The sequence below is a fragment of the Eubalaena glacialis genome, chromosome 20, assembly GCF_028564815.1.
Source record: "Eubalaena glacialis isolate mEubGla1 chromosome 20, mEubGla1.1.hap2.+ XY, whole genome shotgun sequence".
NCBI lineage: Eukaryota > Metazoa > Chordata > Mammalia > Artiodactyla > Balaenidae > Eubalaena > Eubalaena glacialis.
Window position 1 is genome coordinate 6,256,777 of NC_083735.1, and position 24,169 is coordinate 6,280,945.

A 24,169-nucleotide genomic window follows, 5' to 3' on the forward strand; every position below is an offset into this window, starting at 1 on the left:
TGTGTTCTTTTTGTCTTATCTCTCTCCGATCAGAATGGTAAGACATTTATAAATTTTATTCATCTTTTCAAAGAACCAATTTTTGATTTCTTTTTTGTTCTCTATTGATTTTCTGTTTAATTTCTTTTATTATTTACATTAATCTCCTCCTTTTCTTGTTTTAGATTTAATTTGCTCTTCTTTGGTGATACAAGCATTTGGATACTATACATTTATTTCAAAATGCTACTGGAGCTTTATTCCACACATTTTGTTATGTTGTATTTTTATTTTTACTCAATTCAAATGCTTATTCATTTTTCTCCAGAAGCGTGTTGTTTAATTTCCAAATATATGGGAATTTTCTAAGTACTGAGTGTTGATTTCTGGTTTAATTCTATTAAGGTCACAGAGCATATTTTATATGATTTGGATAATTTTATGTTTATCAAGACTTGTTTTGTGGCCCAGAATACGGTTTATATTGGTAAGTGCACACTTAGAAAGAATGTTTATTCTGCTGTTGTTGTGGGACGTTTTTAAACAATATTAATTAGATTAAGTTTGTTGTTAGTATTGTCCAGGTCTTTTGTATGCTTACTGAATTTTTGTCCTCTTATTTTATTACTGAAAAAGAAATGATTTTTTATTGAGATGTAATTGACAAACAACATTATATTTCAGGTATACAACATAGTGATTCAATATATGTATAAATTGGGAAGTGATCACCACAATAAGTCTAATTAACATCCATCGCAATGCATGGCTACAGATTTTTTCCTTGCGATGAGAACTTTAAGGTCTACTCTCTTATCAACTTATCTACTCTCTTATCACATGCAGTACAGTATTATTAGCTATAGTCACCCATGCTGTACGTTACATCCCTAGGACTTATTTATTTTATAACTGGAAGTTTGTACCTTTTGACCGTTTCACCCTTTTTACCCACCCCCAACCCCCTGACTCCAGTGACAACCAGTCTGTTCTCTGTATCTATGAGTTTGTTGTTTTTTTGGTTTGTTTTTTCTTTTGGATTCCACATATAAATGAGATCATACAGTATTTAACTTATTGCATGTAGCATAATTCCGTCAAGGTCCATCCATGTTGTCACAAATGGCAGGATTTCATTCTTATTTATGGCTTAATAATATTTCATCATATATATAATGTGTATCACATTTTCCTTATTCATTCATCTATCAATGGACAAAGGTTTTTTCCATGTCTTGATTATTGTGAATAATGCTGCAATGAACATGGGGGTGCAAATATATTTTTGAGTTAGCGTTTCTGTTTCCTTAAAATAAACCCCAGAAGCAGAATTATTGTATCATATGGTAGTTTTATTTTTAAAATAGTCTTTGCAGATGAAATAACCTTATATATAGAAAACCCTAAAAGACTCCATGAATAACTGTTAGAACTAATAAATGAATTAAGTAAAGTTTCAGGATACAAAATCAACATACAAAACTTAGTTGCATTTCTATATGTTAAAAATGAACTATCTGAAAAATTAAGAAAACAATTTTATTTGTGATAACATCAAAAACAATAAAAGATTTAGGAGTAAATTTAACCAAAGAATTGAAACACCTATACACTGAAAATATAAGACAATAATGAAAGAAATTGAAGAAGACACAAATAAATGAAAAGATGTCCCAGAATAATTAATATTGTTAAAATATTCATGCTACTGAAAGCAATCTACAAATTTAGTGCAATTCCTGTCAAAATTCCAATGGCATTTTTCACAGAAAAAGAAAAAACGATCCTAAAGTTCATATAGAACCACAGCAGAACCTGAATAACCAAAGCCATGAGCTAGAAGAACAAAGCTGGAGCATCACAACTTCCTAATTTCAAACTGTATTACAAAGCTATATTAATCAAAACAGCATGTTATTGGCATAAAACAAACACGTAGACCGATAGAATAGAATCAAGAGCCTAGAAATAAACCCGCATATATATGGTCAACTAATATTTCACAAGGGAGTCAAGACTCTTCAATGGGGAAATGATAGTCTCTTTAATAAATGGTGTTGGGAAACATGCATTGGGCATATACATACACACAGAATGGAATATTGTTCAGTCATGAAAAAAAGAAGGAAATCCTATCATTTGCAGCAACGTGGATGAACTTTAAGAACATATGCTAACTGAAGTAAGTCAGACAGAGAAAGACAAATACCATATGATCTCATTTATATGTGGAATCTAAAAAAAATCCAAACTCGTAGAAACCGCAAGTAGATTGGTGGTTGCAGGGAGTGAGGTTGGGGTGAACGGGTGAAGGTGGTCAAAAGGTACAAGCTTCCAGCTGTAAGATGAATAAGTTCTGGAGATCTAATATACAGCTTGGTGTATATAGTTAACAGTAATTTATTGTGTAACTGAAAGTTGATAAGAGAGTAGATCTTAAAAGTTTGCACCACACACACAAAAATTCTAACTATCTGAGGTGATGGAAATGTTAGATAACCTTATTGTGGTAACCATTTTGCGATAAATATGTATATTAAAAAATTGGGCAAAGGACCAGAATAGACGTTTTTCCAAAGAAGTCATACAAAAGGCTAATAGGTATGTGAAAAATTGCTCAACATTACTATTCATCAGGGAAATGCAAGTCAAAACCACAATGAGATACCATCCCACACCTGTTAGGATGGCTATTGTCAAAAGATAAAAGAGAAGAAGTGTTGGTGAGAATGTGGAAAAAAGGGAACCCGAGGACTGGCTTTGAAAATGGTGTGAGAAGAAATTGTCTTTTATCTGGGTGTTGCTCTGTCCACATTCAGCTTGCTGGCGAAGTCTGGGAAATCCGATTATGCAGGTTTCCTATGATCTGCCCTTTTGATAGGGAGGGAGACCCCACAAGGCTGCATGGAATGAAGTCGTGCATTTTCCAAGTGGGGAAGGCGAATAGTGTCCCCAGATGAAGGGTGGAGGGCTGCCGGGCCAGGCAAACACCGTAGGTAAGAAAAAAGTCCCCCCACCCAACCTGGAGCTCATCCAGACCGTATAGAAAGATGGAGACCAAACCACGACCAAGTGAAAATACATCATACGAATTCTTAAAATAGGTTTTGTGTTTGCAAGTTTTATTTTTTTACTTATTGAGAACTCACTAAGAATCCCTGTGAGAACAAAGACAGAAAGAGAGGCGAGAGCAAAAGCGAACGAGAGAGTGAGAATAAAACATCCAAACAAACAAAAAGCTTAAGAAGGGCATCAGTACTCCTTGGGTGTAGTAGTGTCGACTTCAGGTACGTGCACCATGGGCAGACAGCATGGTCGGCCGTCCAAACATCTCCCAGCCTGGATTTCTGAGTCGATGCAGAATTCCTGGCAGGAGACGTTTGGACGCTCACAGACTTCCTTGAAACTGGCCCTGCCTGCACAGAGAAGAGAGTTGTGGTAGCTATTTCCTGGTGTCCCTGAATTATTATTGAATTACATGGGAGGAGGGAGTATCTGGAAACAGTCTTGTGTGGATTTTTCATTGTTATTTGATTTCTTAAAAATCTGCTTTCACACAAAAAATTGGATTTGGGGCATTGCTGTAAAATCTGGCAATACTGAGTGCATCTAAGTAACGAAAGGCTAGCCGTGGGCAGCCCTGCCCCCCATGCCAGGGCACACACGCCCCAGCTCTTCTGGGTCTTTCTCGATCCTTATTATCTCCTAACACTGATGACAGAGGTCAGTTTTTATTTAATATTAGTCTTGTACTGCTGGTTTTCCTAGAGTAGAAGAAACTTTTTAGAGATATCTCTCTTTCTATATGTGTGTGTGTATGTGTGTGTCTTTCAAAAGTGGAACTGAAATACAGATCCAAAAGATAATATACGTCAAGGAAATATTAGAGAGGATATTTTCCTGAGGGAAGGGAACAATATTCCTACATCTGTAATATGCAAACAGTGCCCATGTCAGTATTTCTTGCATCCTGAGGCTGCACTCACTGCCTCTCTCCCTGGCGCTGGTCTCTGAGGTTGCAATCTGCTGCAGGAATCATTGCATACATTAAGATTCTTAAAGGCTAAACAAACATCCTTGTTAAAAGCATTGAATAGTATTTGACTTATGTCCTAATATATTAGTGTTTTGGGGGTGGGGTCATACACAATGAGGGGCTCAGTTTTGAAAGTGGCTTGATTCTGAGCCGTCCCTGTATGTCACAAAGTGCACCTTTCCCCTGACAACTTCTTAAGCTCTTTGCTGACATTAAAAGAGGTCTCAAAACCAACACTTCGAGATTTTCCTATTCTGGAACATAAAAGCCAATTCTTGAATAGCTTCAAATCAGTATAGGGCATTCATAGACATTCAACAAAAGTCCATTGAATTCAGCTGAAAGTCAAATGCATTAAACTGAATTTAACTCTTTACTGTTCACAAAGCAATCATTAATGGATATTTGTTAAGCATCCACTGAATGTGAGGCCCTTACTGGGAAGTAGGCATACAAAGAAAAAAAGATATGATGGCCTTTGACTTCCAAGAAATCATAGGCCAGTAACCTTGGTTGCTAGATAGTACAGGGAAGAGTCAACTAGCCCTCAAAATAGAGCATTGGCACAAGGATGAAGGAGAGGTTTCCTGAGTAAGAGCCAGAGAGAAATAAAGCATGGCTGAAAGAAAGACAAAAGAAGTATCGCAGGGGTTGAAAGCTTAAGGCACTAAGCCTTGAAGGATCTGATGGTCAGAGCAGGCTTTGGAAGGAAAATCATGGGATCACATTAGTCCTAAGTGTTTGAGGCTGTCTATTCAAGGTTTTCATCTGCGTTTTTACCTGTAACCAGAATGGTAATATTCTGTGTGTGTGAATGCAGAATATAGTGAAATATATCCACTACCCCACACTCTGCAAGGAATTTGAGATGAATAACAGGGCCGGGATTAAGTAGACTACCGCTCCTTATATGAGGACTGTCCCCATTCACGCATCTGTCTACCTTCCTACTCCTTCCCAACCCTTGAGACCCTGAACTCTCAGGAAAAGGTAAGACAATCCTCTTGATGTAGAGCAGTAAGTCGCTCATCCCTCCTCAGATCTACATGTCCCGGAGGTATACGTCTGTGCCTGTACGTGTGATCCACGTTCGCATGCAGAATGCAGGGGGTGCACTCACTGCAGTGCCATCTTGACCCCTGTGTTTAAAGTTCTACTTTAGGAGAACAGATGTTGAAAAGGAAGAGGATGGCCCGAGGTTGGCATGGAGCCTTCAGGGGCATCATCAAGGCTGGGCGGCCAACCGTATTAAGGGGCAGCGGGTTGGAGGTCTCTCGGACTCAGAGCAAGCCTTTCAAGGAGACCCCCTCACCAATCCCTCTGCCCGTATAACTTTGGCATAGCTCTTATATCAGTTCTTAGGATGCTAATTTTTGCTGAAAGTAGAGGAGTTTTGGAGACCAAGATTTAGTAGAATAATGCCTCATTTTTTTGTTTCCTAGATCTAGAAACTGCTAGTAAACTTGCCTAAATAATTCATCTTCAGTGCTGGAACAAAGAGGGTTTCAAGCGCTTGAAACGACCTTGACTTCATGTCATCTAACTGAGAGCTGCTGTGGAGAGCTATGAGTCAGGTGGCTGCAGGACTTCCCAGGTTTCCCGCGAGACCCCTGCTCAGGGCAGAGCTGATTCTGGTGTCGCTGTGAACACTGGACCCCTGTAAGGCCTCAGGCACCCTACTCTTACCAGAGCTTCAGCAGAGTTTGTTTTGTTACCTGGTGGGGCTTGACCCATAAAGAAGAGAATGGTAAGCAGGGGAACAGCAGTCCTCGTGGCTGGAGAGAGGAGAAGGCTTGGCTTCATTTCCAAGAGGCAGAGAAAACTTCCGTCTGCGGCTCCCTGGCACCAGCGGAATGTCTTTGGCCGGATATCAAGTGTCCTCCTGTACCTCATTAGGGTACTCGTGGACAGAAGTGTTCTATGCGCACAGAATGACCTTTGCAAGAAGGCTGAGAATCCTTGTTTTGTTGGACGCTCAGTTCATTAGGGAGATGTGGGCGCACACTTTTGACCAGAAAACCCTGTTAAATGGGAACATAAGCTACAAACACTTTGGCTCCCGGTAAAGTGTCCGAGCGAAGAGCTATCTATATTCAGTTACAAGGAGTCGGGCTGTGTACAGAAACCAGTTGGTTTAGTTAGTGACTAGACATTGTGTTAGGGAGTACTTCCCAGGCTTTGCTAGCCCTCCTCGTGATTAATCGCCCCACTCACTCCTGGTCGGAAAGCCCACAGTGCTCTGCTCAGGATATACTAACCACACGTATGTTAGTTTGCTTAACAGACGCTTACCTCCCAATAAGGTGTGAGCTCCCTATTGTTAAGACCAGACTTTGCTCCGCAGGGCTGAGGAGGAAGTTGAATCCTGTGGTCATTTACTCTCAAAAGCGCATCAAGTGCATACAACACTGGCAGGGCAGTCAGACGCCTCTGAACATGAAGGCAGGGGGTCTGGGTCTAAGTTCCGAGCCTCTAGGCCTGCTCCTCAGCAGAGGTCCAGACATCGGCAGGAGGGCCATGCCCCTTGAATCTCAATAGCGCCTGTACAGACTTAGGTCTGTTGGGTCGCGATCAAGAGACTCTCGATCATTATGCATAAAAACAACTGGGAAAGTTGCTTCAAAATGCAGACACGTCGACCCCCTCCAGGCAATGTTAGTTTGGTAGGGTGCCTACAAGTCTAGGTACGCCAGCTAATGCCGAGAAGTCTGCATTTTTTTTTTTTTAAAGGGAACGCTATTTATTTATTTATTTATTTTGGCTGTGTTGGGTCTTCGTTTCTGTGCGAGGGCTTCCTCTAGTTGCGGCGAGCGGGGGCCACTCTTCATCGCGGTGCGCGGGCCTCTCACCGTCACGGCCTTTCTTGTTGCGGAGCACAAGCTCCAGACGCACAGGCTCAGTAGTTGTGGCTCACGGGCCCAGTTGCTCCGCGGCATGTGGGATCCTCCCAGACCGGGGCTTGAACCCGTGTCCCCTGCATTGGCAGGCAGATTCTCAACCACTGCGCCACCAGGGAAGCCCAGAAGTCTGCATTTTTAACGAATTTCCCAGGAACCAATTCTGAAATGTATTCTGGAATACTCAATGGAAAATATCAACTTAGATCACCTCTCAGCTTCTTTCTAGCCCTTATATTAGAGTATCCTAAGTGCTCTTGTCTTAGAATAAAACTCATGCTTGACTTTTATGACTGACAACAACATTTTGTGTGTGTGTGTGTGTACGCACGCACAGCTGCCTGTGTGCAGCACAGAAGGGTGAAGCGCACACCTTAATCTGTGCAAAATTAGATTCCAATTTTATAAAAACAACTCCGGAATTGGCCAGGACAAGTAAGTAAATTGACAGAGCAATCTATTTGGAAGAAGGCTGTTGCAGTAATAGACCCTAGATGAGGCTCCAGACTAAACCAATGTGAGTGTACAGAGAGAGAGGATGGAGAATGTTTGAGAGACGAAGTATAGGGCCATGATGACGTTTATAATGAAAGTGGGCACATGTGAGTAATCCAGTAAGTTTAACCCGAGTGTCTAAGTAAATAATAACAGCGCTTACCTGGAAATGGTGCTGCACTGAGAGGCGCGGCGGGGTGGTGACCCTCACCCTGAGCAAGCGAGCTGGTCGGGGAGTTCTAGAACCACTCGTTGGCCTATGCCGCCCCCTGCTGGTCGAGAAACAGCTGTCACTGACACCTTCCTGTACCCCGCCTCTGAGATACACAGCAGCCAGCTGTCTGGACCCCCAGGGTTCTGGAGGAAGAGCTGGCAGAGGGCATGCAGGTGTGAGGGCTGAGGCGAGGCTGGGGCTTCCTGTGGGTGTAGCTGGGGCTTGCGCTCCGGCTGTGGGTATGTGGTCCTGCATTCCTCGCCTGCAGTTCCCGGGGTAAAACTTCTGAAATCAGTGGGTGTGGAGGGGTAGGGAGGCTCAGGACCAAAGTCCCTCTGTCTCTGTCCCTTAGGACATCCCTGTGAGATTTGTCCTCCGGGGTTTGTGCCAGAGTTCCCAAGGTCACCTGTGTCCTCCTCCTCCTTGTTTTTGTATTCTCTTTTCCTGCTACATTCTGCCTTATTTTCTTTTCTCTTTGCACAGACCTTGGACTCTGAAGCCAAAATATCCCATGAGGCCAGAAATTAGTACCTGGTCAGTCATAGAGGAGAGTCTGTACTATAATCTCTCATTACCTTAAGGTTTATTTTTATTATCATTAATAGTGGTGGTTTTATTATTATCTTTATGATGGCCCTCAATTTTTGTTGTCATTGTTAGTCATTATTTATTCGTATTTTATTAGTAACATTCATTATTTTATTAGTATTTATTAGTAACACTATTCATCTTTTTTTCTTATTATGGATGATTTTGTGGTCGATTTATAGAACGTGAGGGCTTCTTGCAGCACTTAGACAAATCCGCGGGTGGTGGACAGGCATGTCGGCACCTCTGTGCCGTCCAGTTTAGTAACAGAATTTCTGGGGCCAATGAGGGGACTGAGAATGTTTCCAGAGGCGCAGGTGGTCCTAGAATGCCCTAACTGCACCTCAATTTTTGGCAGTGTTGGCTTTCTGGTTCTGAGCTGAGATAGAAAATACCTGCAGGGACAGGTGGTGACACTTTCTAGAAAGCCAAGAGCAGTATTGCCCCCTAGTGGACTTGGAAAAAATGTATAGAGGATTAGTTCAAGATGGCAGAGTAGAAGGATGTGCGCTTACTCCCTCGTGCAAGAGCACTGGAATCACAACTACCTGCTGAACAGTCATCAACAGGAAGACACTGGAAGTCACCAAAAATGATACCCCACATCCAAAGACAAAGGAGAAGCCACAATGAGATGGCAGGAGGGGCACAATCACAGTAAAATCAAATCCCATAACTGCTGGGTGGGTGACTCACAAACTGGAGAACACTTATACCACAGAGGTCCACCCACTGGAGTGAAGGTTCTGAGCCCCACGTCAGGCTTCCCAACCTGGGGGTCCGGCAACGGGATGAGGAATTCCTAGAGAATCAGACTTTGAAGCCTAGTGGGAATTGATTGCAGGACTTCGACAGGACTGGGGGAAACAAGAGACTCCACTCTTGGAGGGCACACACAAAGTAGTGTGCGCATCGGGACCCAGGGGAAGGAGCAGTGACCCCAGGGGAGACTGAACCAGACCTACCTGCTAGTGTTGGAGGGTCTCCTGCAGAGGCAGGGGGTGGCTGTGGCTCACTGCGGGGACAGGACACTGGCAGCAGAAGTTCTGGGAAGTACTCCTTGGTGTGAGCCCTCCCGCAGTCTGCCATTAGCCCCACCAAAGGGCCTGTAGGCTCCAGTGCTGGGTCACCTCAGGCCAAACAGCCAACAGGAAGCAAGCTCAGCCCCACCCATCAGCAGACAAGCAGATTAAAGTTTTACTGAGCTCTGCCCACCAGAGCAACACCCAGCTCTACCCACACTAGTCCCTCCCATCAGGAAGCTTGCACAAGCCTCTTAGATAGCCTCATCCACCAGAGGGCAAACAGCAGAAGCAAGAAGAACTACAGTCCTGCAGCCTGTGGAATGAAAACCACATTCACAGAAGGACAGACAAAATGAAAAGGCAGAGCACTATGTACCAAAAGAAGGAACAAGATTAAACCCCAGAAAAACAACTAAATGAAGTGGAGATAGGCAACCTTCCAGAAAAAGAATTCAGAATAATGATGGTGAAGATGATCCTGGACCTTGCAAAAAGAATGGAGGCAAAGATCGAGAAGATGCAATAAATGAGTAACAAAGACCTAGAAGAATTAAAGAACAAACACCTAGAAGAATTAAACAACAAACAAACAGATGAACAATACAATAACTGGAATGAAAAATATACAAGAAGGAATCGATAGCAGAATAACTGAGGCAGAAGAACGGATAAGTGACCTGGAAGACAGAATGGTGGAATTCACTGCTGCAGAACAGAATAAAGAAAAAAGAATGAAAAGAAATGAAGACAGCCTAAGAGACCTCTGGGACGACATTAAACACACCAACATTCGCATTATAGGGGTCCCAGAAGGAGAAGAGAGAGAGAGAAAGGACCCGAGAAAATATTTGACAAGATTATAGTCGAAAACTTCCCTAACATGGGAAAGGAAATAGCCACCCAAGTCCAGGAAGCGCAGAGAGTCCCAGGCAGGATAAACCCAAGGAGAAACACACTGAGACACATAGTAATCAAACTGACAGAAATTAAAGACAAAGAAAAATTATTAAAAGCAACAAGGGAAAAATGGCAAATAACATACAAGGGAACTCCCATAAGGTTAACAGCTGATTTCTCAGCAGAAACTCTACAGTCCAGAAGGGAGTGGCATGATATACTTAAAGTGATGAAAGGGAAGAACTTACAACCAAGATTACTCTACCCCGCAAGGATCTCATTCAGATTTGATGGAGAAATCAAAAGCTTTACAGACAAGCAAAAGCTAAGAGAATTCAGCACCACCAAACCAGCTCTACAACTGATGCTAAAGGACCTTCTCTAAGTGGGAAACACAAGAGAAGAAAAGGGCCTACAAAAACAAACCCAAAACAATTAAGAAAATGGTCATAGGAACATACATACCAATAATTACCTTAAACATGAATGGATTAAATGCTCCAACCAAAAGACACAGGCTCACTGAACAGATACAAAAACAAGACCTGTATATATGCTGTCTACAAGAGACCCACTTCAGACCTAGGGACACATACAGACTGAAAGTGAGGGGATGGAAAAAGATATTCCATGCAAATGGAAATCAAAAGAAAGCTGGAGTAGCAACACTCATATCAGATAAAATAGACTTTAAAATAAAGACTATTGCAAGAGACAAGGAAGGACACTACATAATGATCAAGGGGTCAATCCAAGAAGAAGATATAACAATTATAAATATATATGCACCCAACATAGGAGCACCTCAATACATAAGGCAACTGCTAACAGCTATAAAAGAGGAAATCGACAGTAACACAAAAATAGTGGGGGACTTTAACACCTCACTTACACCAATGGACAGATCATCCAGACAGAAAATTAATAAGGAAACACAAGCTTTAAATGACACAATAGACCAGATAGATTTAATTGATATTTATAGGACATTCCATCCGAAAACAGCAGATTACACTTTCTTCTCCATACTGTGCCATCTGTATCTCCTCATCCCTTAAGGCAATGTGTGTTCGACTGTCCATCTCTTTGGAGTTATGATTTTTCAGTGTGGTAAAATGTACATAAACTTACCATTTTAATCATTTATGGTCATATAGTTCAGGGACATCAAGTACATTTACACTGTTGTGCAACCATCACCACCATTCATCTCCAGAACTTTTTTCAGCTTCTCCAGGCAAAGAAGACAAGAATGCACATCCACAGTCAGCATTCAGACGTCAGACATGAAGCCCCCAGCACTGCCCAGACCTCGCCTGCTGTCGGTCCTTCTCTTTCTGGGCACCTTGAAGTCCAGGCCCCTGCATTTGCATCTACACTGTCCAAGGTCATCATTTGTGTGCTTCCTGGCCAGCAAGGGCAGAAGGGCCTGGCAGCACCAGTTTCCCAGTTGCCAGGTGGACTGAAAACTTCCTGCAGTTGCTTGGGTGAGCGAACCACATTCTCCATGCCTTCAAGGTTGGCGTCGGCCTTTCCTGGGCACCCGTGGGAACTGAGAACATTCTAGAGGCTCGGGTGGGGGGGGATGAGATGACCTCTGTGCACCTCCGTTTCCAGCAATGGTGGTTCCTGGGTTCCTGATCTGAGAAGAAAATTCTGACGATGCTGGGGGCAGGGATGCCATCTCCAGCCTCTCAAGGAGGGCAAGAGTGGTTCCTGGGCCCCCAGAGTAACCTTGACAATGTGGCTATGGTGGGCAAGCATACCCTCCCTGACTTCCTGGGAGACACAGCTGTCTCTGGGCCCTCAAGAGGACTCGTCAGTTGTCCTATAGGCTCAGGTGGCCCATGGACATGCTCTTCGAAGCTCCCCTTCCAGCCTGGGCTGCTCACCATTCCCTGAGGGGAACGTGCAGGATTTCATGAGCCTCATCCAACCAACAGGTGCCGGCAGTAAAGCTGCAGTCGAAGGGCTGCTGTGTGTGTGTCTGTGGGGAGAACCCTCAGGAATCATCTTCAGCAAATCCAAAACACTTTTGAATAGAGCAGTATGCAAAAGATAATCTATAATAAGTAGTGTAATAATAAAAATAGTGATAATAATGATAGTGATGATGATGTTAATGATATTAATGCTACGATGGCTGTTAATAATAATAATCAACTTAAGGAAATGGAGATTAGGAAACAGATTCCCCCAAGTGATTGACAAGGATTTACATTGTCACAGTTTAAGTGACCAACATAGGTAGACTAATGTATTTCTAATTACCCTCGTGATCATTATATTGATGAGTTAAAATAGAGGAAGAGCAAAAGTGTCAAAACAAAACCACAGGATGATAATCTTTTTGTTCAATATTTTTTGGCCCTCTGTAAATACTGGCATTTGAGAAGGGAGTTCTGTCTACATAAAGTGTGAGCGTTGTACAGAAAATTTTCTTCCACATAATGGAAAACTTAATGTAAATGACACTGTTAATTCACTGTTAATTCAGTGTAAATGACACTGTTAATTCACTGTTAATTCACTCCATTGCAAGGTGGATACATTCATGAACGACTTCCTTCTGAATTCTAAACCATCAAGGGAATCTGTTGGGAAAGATTGCCAAGGATATTCAGGGAATTGAGAAAGTGATCAAAAGTTTGCTTTTCATTTAAGAAGTGTCCCAAATGGCAGAAATCTTTTTGTTAAGTACAAACCATAATACATTAAGAATATTAGTACTTTGAAAATGTGCATGCCTAAAGGTACTTATAAATACACACACACACCCCACTTATTCCAGCGGTCTTCCTTTTATTTCTTTTGGAGGGGCTAAGCTAAATGTATCCTCATTACCCGAATGCTGTTTTCCTCTCTCAGCATATTTATGCATGATGCCGACAAGTAAACATATTTTAGGTAGTCTACAAATAGACCCTTCTGACCCTTATCTGGACAGCACCCTGGATATCATGGCAGCTCAGAGTGTGAACCACGCTTTGAGAGAGTTGGAGAAGCCCGAAAAGCTGGACGGGGAAAATGCCCATCATTGTAGTGTTTGTCTCAAGAAGGTGCCTGCCATCAAGAGGTTGACTTTGCACAGCACCCCAAGGTCCTGATCCTTGTGCTGAAACGGTTCTTCAGATTTCACAGGTGACAAAATGGATAAGAAAGTTCTATATCCCGGGTGCTTCGACTTGCAACCATACATGTCGTAGCAGAAGGCAGGACCACTGGATTATGTGTTCTATGCGGTGCTGGTGCACTCTGGGGGCAGTTGTCACCGACAACCCTACTTCTGTTACGTCAAAGCTGGGAACGGCCAGTGGTATAAAATGGACGATACCAAGGTCACCACTGCCTGTGACGTGGCTTCTGCCCTGGGCCAAAGTGCCTATGTCCTCTTTTATGTCCAGAAGAGTGCATTGGAAGGAGACGGTGGGGGACCGTCACCGGGAGGGGCACCGACATCCCTGGGGCTGACCCCGCAGGCATGTATGCAGCCCACGGGGAACCTGGAAGAGATGCCAGCATCAGAGTTCCTGGGTCGGAGGAGCACCTGGGGGAAACAGATGTTCAAGAAATCACCTTAGAGCAGTGGAGATGCCGCCGAGAACACAACCGACCTCAGCCTGAATCCAACCACAGGAAGATCGAGTCTACCTTGCCTGCCCATGCTGTCGTGATTCACCCGTCGAAATATGGAGATGGGATGAAAATGAAACTTCCTGAACAGGAAAACTACCTGCTCAACAATCCAGCCAGAGGCACCGCACCTCAGGGACCAGTAAACATCGGCCACATGCCTTGTCTCAGAGGGAAGGACAGAGCTTCCAAGAAGAAGAATGAGAAGAAGCTGAGGTCTCTGGATGCACTTCAATAAGCTCTGCTGCACATCGGCAAACACACACACTCAACACACACAGTCACACACACACTCACAAGCCCAGTCGGGTATAGGAAATTGTGTTGCAGGTGTGAATAATCTAGTCTTGTGAAAGGACTGTGTGTCTGCAGCGTTCACGGGACACGATATTCAGTGGCAACTTGTGCCTCCTTCTCAGGAGTGTGGTGTACGCTGCGAAGTTACTGGAGCGGGTGGAGTTGATTACGGGGTCTGAGAACTGTCTGAGGACTTTCCACTTGTGCTGCGTTTGAAGACTCATTTGTTGATGGGGTGCAGGATGTCTGAATTTTTGCACTATGGAATTCTTATGAATCAGCTGAATGACTTTCCAGTATTGAACTTGGAGTGCATTAGGCAGAGATGGAGAATGGTATTTATCAGCGCCAATTTTTCTAGGGGATTCGGTGTTGCACATATTCGGCAGGTTGTCAAAAGAAGTCCGGTGGTGTGTTCTTGGTTAGCAGTGGGCTGGACAAGCTCCATAACTTTGGAGAAGAGGCATTCTCATTACAGATCTTGTGGTTTATGTGCAGAGCGTGGGGGGTTGGTAATTGTGTATATCTGAGAATGCAGCTGTGTGCATACAGCCTGGCTTGGGACAGGTTAGGGATTTCGTATTTGGAGAATGTTTGTGTTTTTTGTGCATTTAGAGATGAGGAGAGGTTGGGTTTGTAATCTATGTGAAGATATCCTTTGGGTTCACAGAGTTTTCCACTTAGAAAGTGTGTAGGTAAATGGTTATTTGAAAAACGGTGGCCAAAAAAACCTTTGCCTTAATGGAGAATTTTCTATAGGCAACAATGTCTTAGGGATAAAATAATATAAAATTAATTGCTTTGGTTATCGGTTTTTCCTGTGTCTGGGGCTACAGAATATTAATCTTTTAAGGTTGCGCTGGTTACCACCTCTGTCATCAACACTACCTGCCTTCTATCCTTAAATAAGTATTGAAGATCCTACCGAGGGTCTCCCTCCATGTATACAGGCACAGAACCTCCGCTGCTTGTGCTGCCAGGCTGTCCTGCGGAGGATGGCCTTGCCCTGTCTGAGGCTCTTAAATTGAACCTCCAGGGGCCAGGAACGTCTTATGCTGGCAGTGATGACCCAGAGACCTTACCCCACCAGAACCAGCAAAGGAACGGCTCTTACTCTCCTAAAGAGGGTGGAGAGAGTAACATAGCCCTGGAGGCTCGTTGTAAATGCTACCGTCACCCAAGCAAGGAGAGTATTCTCTGAGCCCATCAGGAAGTCCTGACCTCTCCTGCCTTGTGTTTCTCCCAGTCCAGTTCCAGCGCCGTGTGGCTGACCCCTTCCCTTCGTCATCAGCACAACACAGAGAAGTTGGGTCATTCTGGAGCCTTGTTGAAACAAGAGGGCTTGACAATGAATGAACCGAATGTGATGGACTGAATTGTGTCCCCCCCCCCCCCCAGTTCACATGTTGAAGCTCAAACGTTTAGTGCATCAGAATGTGACTTTACACGGAGAGCTAGCAGTAAGAGCTGTGATTACCTTAATCTGGTGGCCTTATGGTGAGGCCCTAATTCAACCTGACCTGTGCCCTTAGAAGTAGGAGAAGAGACCAGGGGTCTGAGCAAGAGGAGAGGCCATGTGAGGACAGCAAGTCAGCTCCTGTCAGCTCGACATGGACGGAGGCCTTGGGGAGAAACAAACCCATCTACACCTGGATCTGGGAAATCCTGGCTCCAGGACTGTGCTACTTCCAGCAATTAGAAACCTTTGTTTAGATGGAAACTAATGGGAAACTCCTTCTCGGCCTGGAAGGAATGCACTGTTTCACACTAAAGATTTCAGAACATATTTTCCATGTCTTTTGTCCATTCCCTCAGGAGGCAGAGACTCCACACAGGGCTCAGCTCCGGGGACCTCACGGGGCCAGGATTTGGTCAGTGAGGATGGAGGGCTTAGGAATTCCTTGAAAAGAACACGTGCTACTGTATACATCTAATATCTATACAATATCACCTGTATACATTCTTTCTCATTCTTTATTTGCCACGTGTTCTATTTCACACATCTTGAGATGAGTTATAAATCCAAATACCTTTTTAAAGATGTGGATGGCATCTCATACTTTTTCACTTTTTCTACATATATTGTCATTTCACATATTTCATTATCTTTCTTCCCTGGGCTATTTGAAAGATTGTTTTTATTTTTGAAAGTAGGAGATTTATTGAACCCGTTTTTGCTTACTCTGAATATTTTCGGTCGAGTGTGTATAATGAGCTGTGTGCCGTCACCTGGGTAGATGGAAGGTACGCCATCTTCTCAAAACTGACAACATGTGTTTCGATTGAGCCCCAGATCAATGCTGTCTCACTAAACCCATCCTGTGTCCTGAAACCCTGTCCCCTGTATTCACAGGTCCAAGAGTACGGAGCCCATCCCTCACAGTTCCAACCCCAGATGGCTACTGTGGCAGGCTCCTCATCTTTAATCCTGTGATGCTCAGAGGATTCCATAACAGAACATTTGTCAGGGCCTATTCAGACCCTTTGAAATGCCAGAAGTAAGGATCAATGGTGTTTTGTCTTGTGAGAATCTGTAAGAAAGTACTGGGACAGGATTGAGGTCATGAGATAAGGGAGTATAAGGAATGGGGTCAGACCCAGGTCACAAAGAGAAAGGTCATTTCAGAAGTTCCAGTAGGTCTGGGCATGGCCCCGAGTGTGCCAGCTCTGTTTTCCCCGTATTTTAACAACCTTGTGCCTTCAGCCAGCAGCTCGCTGCCCTTGAGGTGCAGGCTTCTACGGAATGAAGATGCTCTCCCCAAACAGTTGTTCTGTGTGGAGGTAGGAACGTGGTTTGCTCTTCCCGGGAAGCCCTCTCTACACAGCTCGGTGCATTTTCTTGGACCTGCTCAGGTCTCTTCCTGTTAGAGAACAGAGGCAGCATGTGACGTAGGTGATTTCACTGCCACCACCTCCAGTGGTTCTCAAACCACATGATGTAATCATCTCCAGAGCAGCTACAATCCCAATGCCCGGGCCTCAAAACAGACAACATAAACTTGTACCTTTTGAAGTAGGATTCAGGCTTATGCACCTCTTAAGATTCATCAACAGAGTCCAGTGTGGCCCAGTGTGCGAATAAGGCAGCCTACACGTTATCACATCGTCCATGCAGGGGACTGACACGGTGCGTTGTTAATGTGCAAATGTTGACCCGTGGACCTGGGAGGGCCGGAGATTCTGTATTTTTAATAAGCCTTAGGTCCTCCCAAGCTCCCCTTTCCCCTCAGTTACAAAATCCATCTTACTTTTTCTTTTTTTGTTGTTGTTCTTTGGCCGCACGGCATGTGGGATCTTACTTCCCTGACCAGGGCTCGAACCCGTGCCCCCTGCCTTGGAAACAGGGAGTCTTAACCACTGGCCTACCAGGGAAGTCTCCACAAAATCTATCTTGAGTAAAAATAAATGTTAAGATGATCTACAAGGCTTAGAGATAAAAACCACGTACAACATGTCTTATACGGTAGAACTTTATTAAAATTGAAAGAAATTTTGAAAACAAAGCTTTATAGTAACATTCAATGAAACATAAGAAGCAGAGCCGTGGGAGTGTCCCCACCATGATTTACAGTGAAAGACTCCACGGAGTCCACGAGTCTCATCTCAGGACAGGGCACTGCTGACCTTCTGCAAAGCACAGAGTCAGGCCCTTTAGCCAGGTTCCAAAAGTTCAGACGTTTGCACCAAATGTAGATTACTACCATAGCTTCCTATTTACACAATAGTTAAAAGTTACTCCTAGAATTTGCCTCAACTACTTAAAATAGATTCAGACTGACAAACAACTTGCCATTCCAGTGTGATAAGCACCATCTGACAGATGACTCTAATTCCATCAGGAGAAAGTGCAGTGCATGCACGTGTGTGTCCCTGGGGGTTGTCTGGGTTTCCACCATCTTTTCGCCCACCAGGGGTGGGGAATCGCTGCTTCTGCAGGAACAGCTGCTCCTTGTGACTCCCCCTCCTCAGGTGCACAGTCACCTCCAGGGCACCTGGGGCTGGAGGACAAGTCTTAGTTGCCATAGGCGTGTCCCTCCCAGTCGCTGTCTTCAGAGGAAGAAGACACCTGAAGGTCATCGTAGAGGACACTCCGGGGGCCAGGGGCCCAGTGTCCCTCAGGCTTCTTGCCAGTGGGAGGGTTCTGAGCAGGAGGGGCTGACTGCTCAGGACGAGGCAAGGCGGGAGGCGCCACGTACCTGCAGCTCCACCAGCCTTCGTCTACTCGCACGAAGAGCATCCTGAGAGGCTGGCCTGGAACATGGCTGATGGGTGGAGGATGGTCCCTGGTGCAGGCTTGGACACTATTGGGGCGAGATCTGTCCAGTGGAGGCTGGAGGGCAAGGCTTTGCCCCTGGGCAGGTGTCTTCCTGCTGACTTGGGGGGTCACTGTGGGTCCATGTCCAGTTGTACTGGGTGGAGGAGGGAGATTCTGGAAAGCCCCCAGATCTGCTGTCAGAGTGCTCTTCTGGGGAGTCTGGATGGGGCTGAGTCTAGGTTTCTTTGGGGGGTTCAGACATGTCTGGGTGGGGATCTGGGCAGATCTCTTGCCTGGGGCCTTGATGCTGCTTTTGGAGTCCTGGACCAAACTTCTGCTGATGAGAGACACTGCAGGGTGGGTGGATTTCCCGTCATCTTTCCTGACAGGTGACCTACTTGGGAGATCTGGATCCTGGAGGGGTTTCCTCTTGGATGCCTGGATGAGCATGGGCATGTTTGGATGCTGTAGGAGAAGACCAAACAGAAAGGCCAGACGTGAGAATCTTCTCTCCATCCAGGAAAAATTAGAATTAACCAAAAACCATCTCATAGGAATTAATTGTATGTGATGAGATACTCAACCTCAGTGGTGGTCATGAAAAAGAAAGTTACAATAGCACCTTGAGACATTTGTACATCAAATAGGCACATAGAAAGAGTTTAACAATGTCTCCTGTTAACTAAGTGGAAACAAGCTTTTTGTATACCCCCTTCCGAGGACTGCACATAACTCGGTGTTTTGCAGGCACTTTGATGGCAAAATAAGTTTTGATGGCCAGTTTTGGAGGATGAATCACAATTTACAGATTCGTGTTCTAACTTAAAGGATTCTGCTTATGGAATGCGGCTGATAAAATCACTTCCATTTACCAAACAGCATATTCTTGCCAGCCATGCAAGTAAGAATGCAAAATCAAAGAAACCGAGGAAAATGGCATCTGAAAAGAACTCTAAATGATCACATTGGTTGGAAAAGAACGTGACCCGCTCCCTGCCACAGAAGGGGACTGAGGCCAATTGGGTTACCCCAGAAGGAGAAAGCGCGGGAACCAGGAGACTGACCCTCAGGTAGTGGCAGGACTCTGTCCCTTCCTTCCAGTACCGCTGCCGCCACCCTTGGGGTTTCCTGGGGAACCTCTGGAGCAGCTTCCTCTGCTGCTCTTCTTTCCTGCAAAACAAACCACGTTAAGGGGCAGAAACCCAATTTCCTTGTCACAATTGGGACCAACGGTGCTGTGGCCCAGCCCCTCTCCAAGTCCTGGGGTGACACCGGACCTGAATCCCTGTGCTTGGTGCAGACTCCTGCCCTGCTCATATCCTTCCCCCAACTCCAGGGTTCCCTCCTGGGTTTCCCAGGAAGTTCTGTCTATTTGTCCCTATGGCTTTGGGGCCTGTCAGGTGCAAAACTGCATGTGTTCTCCACACCCCTCAGTGACTTCAAGGCATATTCTGAGCTCCTGAGTGTGGTCCCTCAGGACATGGTTCCTGTTTCCCCATTTTCCCTGTCATGTCTAGAGATGGCTCAGCACCCAGTGTAGAGAAGGAGATGAACCGTCTCCAGCGATTTCAGCCCGAAGCTTGGGTACCACCCACCCCACTGCTCACCTTTGCCTTTCACCCTCCTCTCTCTCAGCCGTGTTAGGGGTCCCGGGGGTCTGCAGGTCCTGCAGCTTCCGTGGTTCCAGGTTCTCCTTGCCGAGTTTGGAGCCCAAGGGCTGGGGGGCCAGGGCCCCATGCCAGCACTTCATGGGGCACCTGAGGCTCCTCGCTTTGTGCCCAAAGGCTCCGCAGTCCCTACACTTCACCTGTGGGTGGAGGAAAACAAGGTCAGTGAGTCAGCAGAACTCACAGGCACATGTCCAAAGTGAACACAAGGACAGATTGAGAGGGATGAACACTGGTTCTGGAGAAAGGACAGAAGCACACGGCCCCTTAGGTGCCAGGATATTTATGATACTGTGGTGCTTCCCAAAGCCTTTGCCAGGGAGCATCAAAGGAGGAAGGGCTGGTGCTCCAAGTGTGCACAGCAAGACCCCGATTGAAGGATTTGGATAAAAGCAGACCAGACATCACACTAAGGAGGGGTCAGGTGGCCCCCGTCTCTGAACGGCCCGGTCTCCCTGGGGATGAGGTCCCAAGGCAGCTGTCTTTGGATGGGGCTGGACAAGGGAGTTATGGACCCAGGTATTCCAGGCCCAAACCCTGTTTCCGGAGTCCATGTCTCCACTTACCCTGGGGTCTTCGTCCTTTGGTGGGGGAGCCACCTGCCTCCCTGCGCCCGGATTTTGCTTCCTCACTTGCTGGGCTTGAGAGAGTTTGCAGGGACCCAGCTGTCTGTAACGACCGGCCATGTTCCCCGCCTCCTCGGTGCTTCTCGCCAATCTTAATTTTTGGATTTCCTCTGTAAAAAGAAAGAGAAAACCGTCATATTCATACAAGTCACTCCTGCCCCCTCTACACAAATGGGGTCATGAAACCTCACGACCACTAAGGAAATCCAGGTTTCTGATACTTTGACTTCTCTGCCCAGATATTTCTCCATTCTCTCCAGAGACCTACCCACAGATGAGGGCCCTGACTCAGTTATAAGTTTTAGGCAGACTGTGAATTTGGATTTGCATCCTTGAGAGACTGAAGTTAGAGACTTTGGTTACATGTATCACAGTCTAATAGATAAGAGTGAGAAAAGATTTCCCCACACGTACAGAAATACTTATGCTATGGAAAGGCCACATTTAATATTGACGCCCAGGCATTTGAAAATCAAACATAAGTTTGATAACTCCTTGAGAATTGGGCTCTCCCATCTGACATCAGAGAAGGCAATTCTCAAATACAAATTCACATAACACCATAATTTTCTCCTCTGCTAGCTTAGACGGGGCACAACGCAGGGTCTGAACTGTGTTCTGAATCCTTCACCCTCAGTGTCTCACTTATAAAATGTGAAATACATGTTTCAACTGAGGATGAATGAATAATTTTTTAGGCTTTCAATGCCTAAAGACAATCCCACCAACTTTTCATAACTGCTCATCCAGTGCCCCACATCAATCAGAATGCTAGGATGCTAAATTCCTTAGAATTTGAATCTTCACGTAATAAGAGCATTCAGAAGGATATATTTTTTCAGCTCTGTTCTCAAAACTGCTACTGAAGTTAAATGATCTAGATCATTATCTGGCACCATACTTAAAACTCAACTCAAAATAGATGAAAGATTTGAAGATAAGACCTGAAATTGTAAAACTCCTAGAAGAAAACAAAAGATATATGCTCCTTGACATAGTTCCCAATCAACGGAAAAAGAGATAAGGAAACAAGAGTATGTATATTCTATGGAAATCTATTCAGCCATAAAAAAAAGTTGAAATCTTGTTATTTTCCAGAACATGGATAGAACTTATTGTTATGATGCTAAAGAAGAAAGTCAGAGACTGAAGGTGAATACCAAAGGACTTCACTCTTGCGTAGAATAGTAAGAACAAACAAAAAGGAAATAAACCAACAAATCAGTGAACAAACCAAATGACAAAAACAAACATATAGATTCACAGAACAGAGTAGTGGATACCAGGGAGGAAACGTCAGGGGCCAAGGCACAATGGTAAAGGTGGTCAAATGTGTAGTGACAGTGGGAGAGGAAAATTTTGGTGGTGAGCCTGTGTTAGGGTTTACAAAATTTGAAATGTAATACTGTACAAATGAAACATCTAATATTGACACCCACTGTTAACGCAATTTAAAAAATAAAATTATAAAAATAAAGACACCTTGGGACTTCCCTGGTGACGTAGTGGTTAAGAATCCACCTGCCAGTGCAGGGAACATGGGTTCGAGCCCTGGTCTGGGAAGATCCCACATGCTGTGGAGCAAGTAAGCCCGTGAGCCACAACTACTGAGCCTGCGCTCTAGAGCCCACGAGCCACAACTACTGAAGCCCATGTGCCACAACTACTGAAGCCCGTGAGCCTAGAGCTGGTGCTCCGCAACAAGAGAAGCCACCGCAATGAGAAGCCCGCGCACCGCAACGAAGAGTATCCCCCACTCGCCGCAGCTAGAGAAAAGCCCGCACACAGCAACAAAGACCCAACACAACCAAAAATAAATAAATAAATTAAAAAAAGAAAAAAAGACACCTTACCCTATTGCCAGGCCAAATCACTACATATCTTCACTATGGACTTCTTGTTCTGAGGGATATGCTGAACACAAATTTAAAGCAAACTATCCTAAAGTCCAGCTGTGCTCCTCCTCTCTGTCAGGAGAGTATCAGGGAGGTGGGTGGAGGAATGCAGCTTTGAAGGGGGCTGAGGACGGGTCAAGGGGGAACTTCCTTTCCTAGCTGACCTGATACTGCTCCAAGGTCGCATGACCTTGTTAAGGGTTGCTTAACCAATCAACGTCATCTGTCACCTTTGGTCTAACCACGTCTGAAGACATGTTAAGAGAAAGAAATAATTCGTGATTTCACTCATGTGTGGAACACAAAAAACTACAAACAAAAAGAAAATAAGTAAAAACAACTTTAAGGAAGAAACAAATTGACACGATAACAAATACAAAGATACACAGACCCGAGTAGTGGAAATCAGAGGAGAAGCCACGGGCAGAGGCAAAATGGACAAAATGGGGCAGCTAGATGGTGACAGAGGAAAACTGCATTTTTGGTGCTGAGAAGGTGTATGGTACACAGTAACTGAAATGTATTGCTGTGCACATAAAACTTACTAATATTATAATGGAATGATACCTAAGTTAAAAATTTTTTTAATTAAAAAGAAATTAAAGAATCGATGCTCAACTGCCTAAAGCCACATCACTATGTAATTTTATTCTTGTCCTGTTTCCTTGAGGAACTAGCTGAACACCAAATTTAAATCACACAACATGAAACTCAGCTGGATACCTCTTCTCTGTCAGTAGATGCTCAGAATGGTGGGTGCTGGACACTCTCCACCTGAGGAGATGCAGCTTTGTGGGTGGCTGAGGAAGGAATTTCCCTTTCCTGCTGACTTTATACTACTCTAAGGTCACATGACCTTGATGAGGTTTTTTTTTTTTTTTTTAACCAATCAACATTATGTATCACCTTGTATTTATCAATGTCTTGACACATTTAGAAAAGAGAAATATCTTATGAATTCACTTATATGTGGAACACTAAACACAAATATAAAAAGCAAATAAGTAAAAAAAGATTAAAGAGGAAAACAAATGACAAAAAAACAAACACATATATTCACAGAACAGAGCAGTGGATATCAGAGGATAGGTTCAGGGGGGTGGCCAATGAGTAAAATGGGTCCACAGGATGGTAACAAAAAAACTTAAGTTTTTGGTGCTAAGCAATTTAATGGTATACTGGGGTTGAAATATATTTTTGTGCACATAAAACTTATCTAACATTTTGACCGAATGATACCCTACAAAAATAATTAAATTAAAAGATTAAAGCATCTGCACCCCATTGCTTAAACCACATCAGTACATATTTTGTCTACTGTCAGATTTCTCTGACAGACAAGCTGAACACCAAATTTAAATCAAACAACCTGAATCTCAGCTGTGTACCTCTTATCTGTCAGTAGATGCTCAGAATGGTGGGTGCTGGATACTCTGTGCACCTTTGAAGGGGGCTGAGGACAGGTCAGTGGGGGAACTTCGCTTTCACTCTGCCTTTGAGTCTGCTCCCAGGTCACATGACCTTGATGAGGTTTTTCTTAACCAATCATGGTTACGTATCACCTTTACTCTAATAATGTCTTGAAGACACATTTAGAAAAGACAAATACCTTATGACTTCACTCATATGTGGAACACTGTATACAAAGAAAAAGCAAATAAGTAA

General features: G+C 44.3%; 2 protein-coding genes across 2 annotated transcripts; both read right to left on the reverse strand.

Moving 5' to 3' along the window:
• Positions 1-3,231: 3,231 nt before the first annotated feature.
• DEFB108B (defensin beta 108B) lies at positions 3,232-13,012 on the reverse strand. The gene is made up of 2 exons (XM_061177608.1): positions 12,976-13,012; positions 3,232-3,395 (listed from the first exon to the last, which is right to left on the reverse strand). The coding sequence occupies exons 1-2, from the start codon at positions 13,010-13,012 to the stop codon at positions 3,232-3,234; spliced, it is 201 nt and encodes a 66-aa protein (XP_061033591.1).
• A 4,889-nt stretch (positions 13,013-17,901) lies between these two features.
• Positions 17,902-23,926, reverse strand: LOC133081474 (protein FAM90A1-like). Its single transcript, XM_061177609.1, has 5 exons — positions 23,893-23,926; positions 20,550-20,719; positions 19,924-20,123; positions 19,381-19,486; positions 17,902-18,781 (listed from the first exon to the last, which is right to left on the reverse strand). Exons 2-5 carry the CDS (start codon positions 20,667-20,669, stop codon positions 18,074-18,076), a joined length of 1,134 nt encoding a protein of 377 aa, XP_061033592.1. The 5' UTR covers positions 20,670-20,719; positions 23,893-23,926; the 3' UTR covers positions 17,902-18,073.
• Positions 23,927-24,169: the final 243 nt, after the last annotated feature.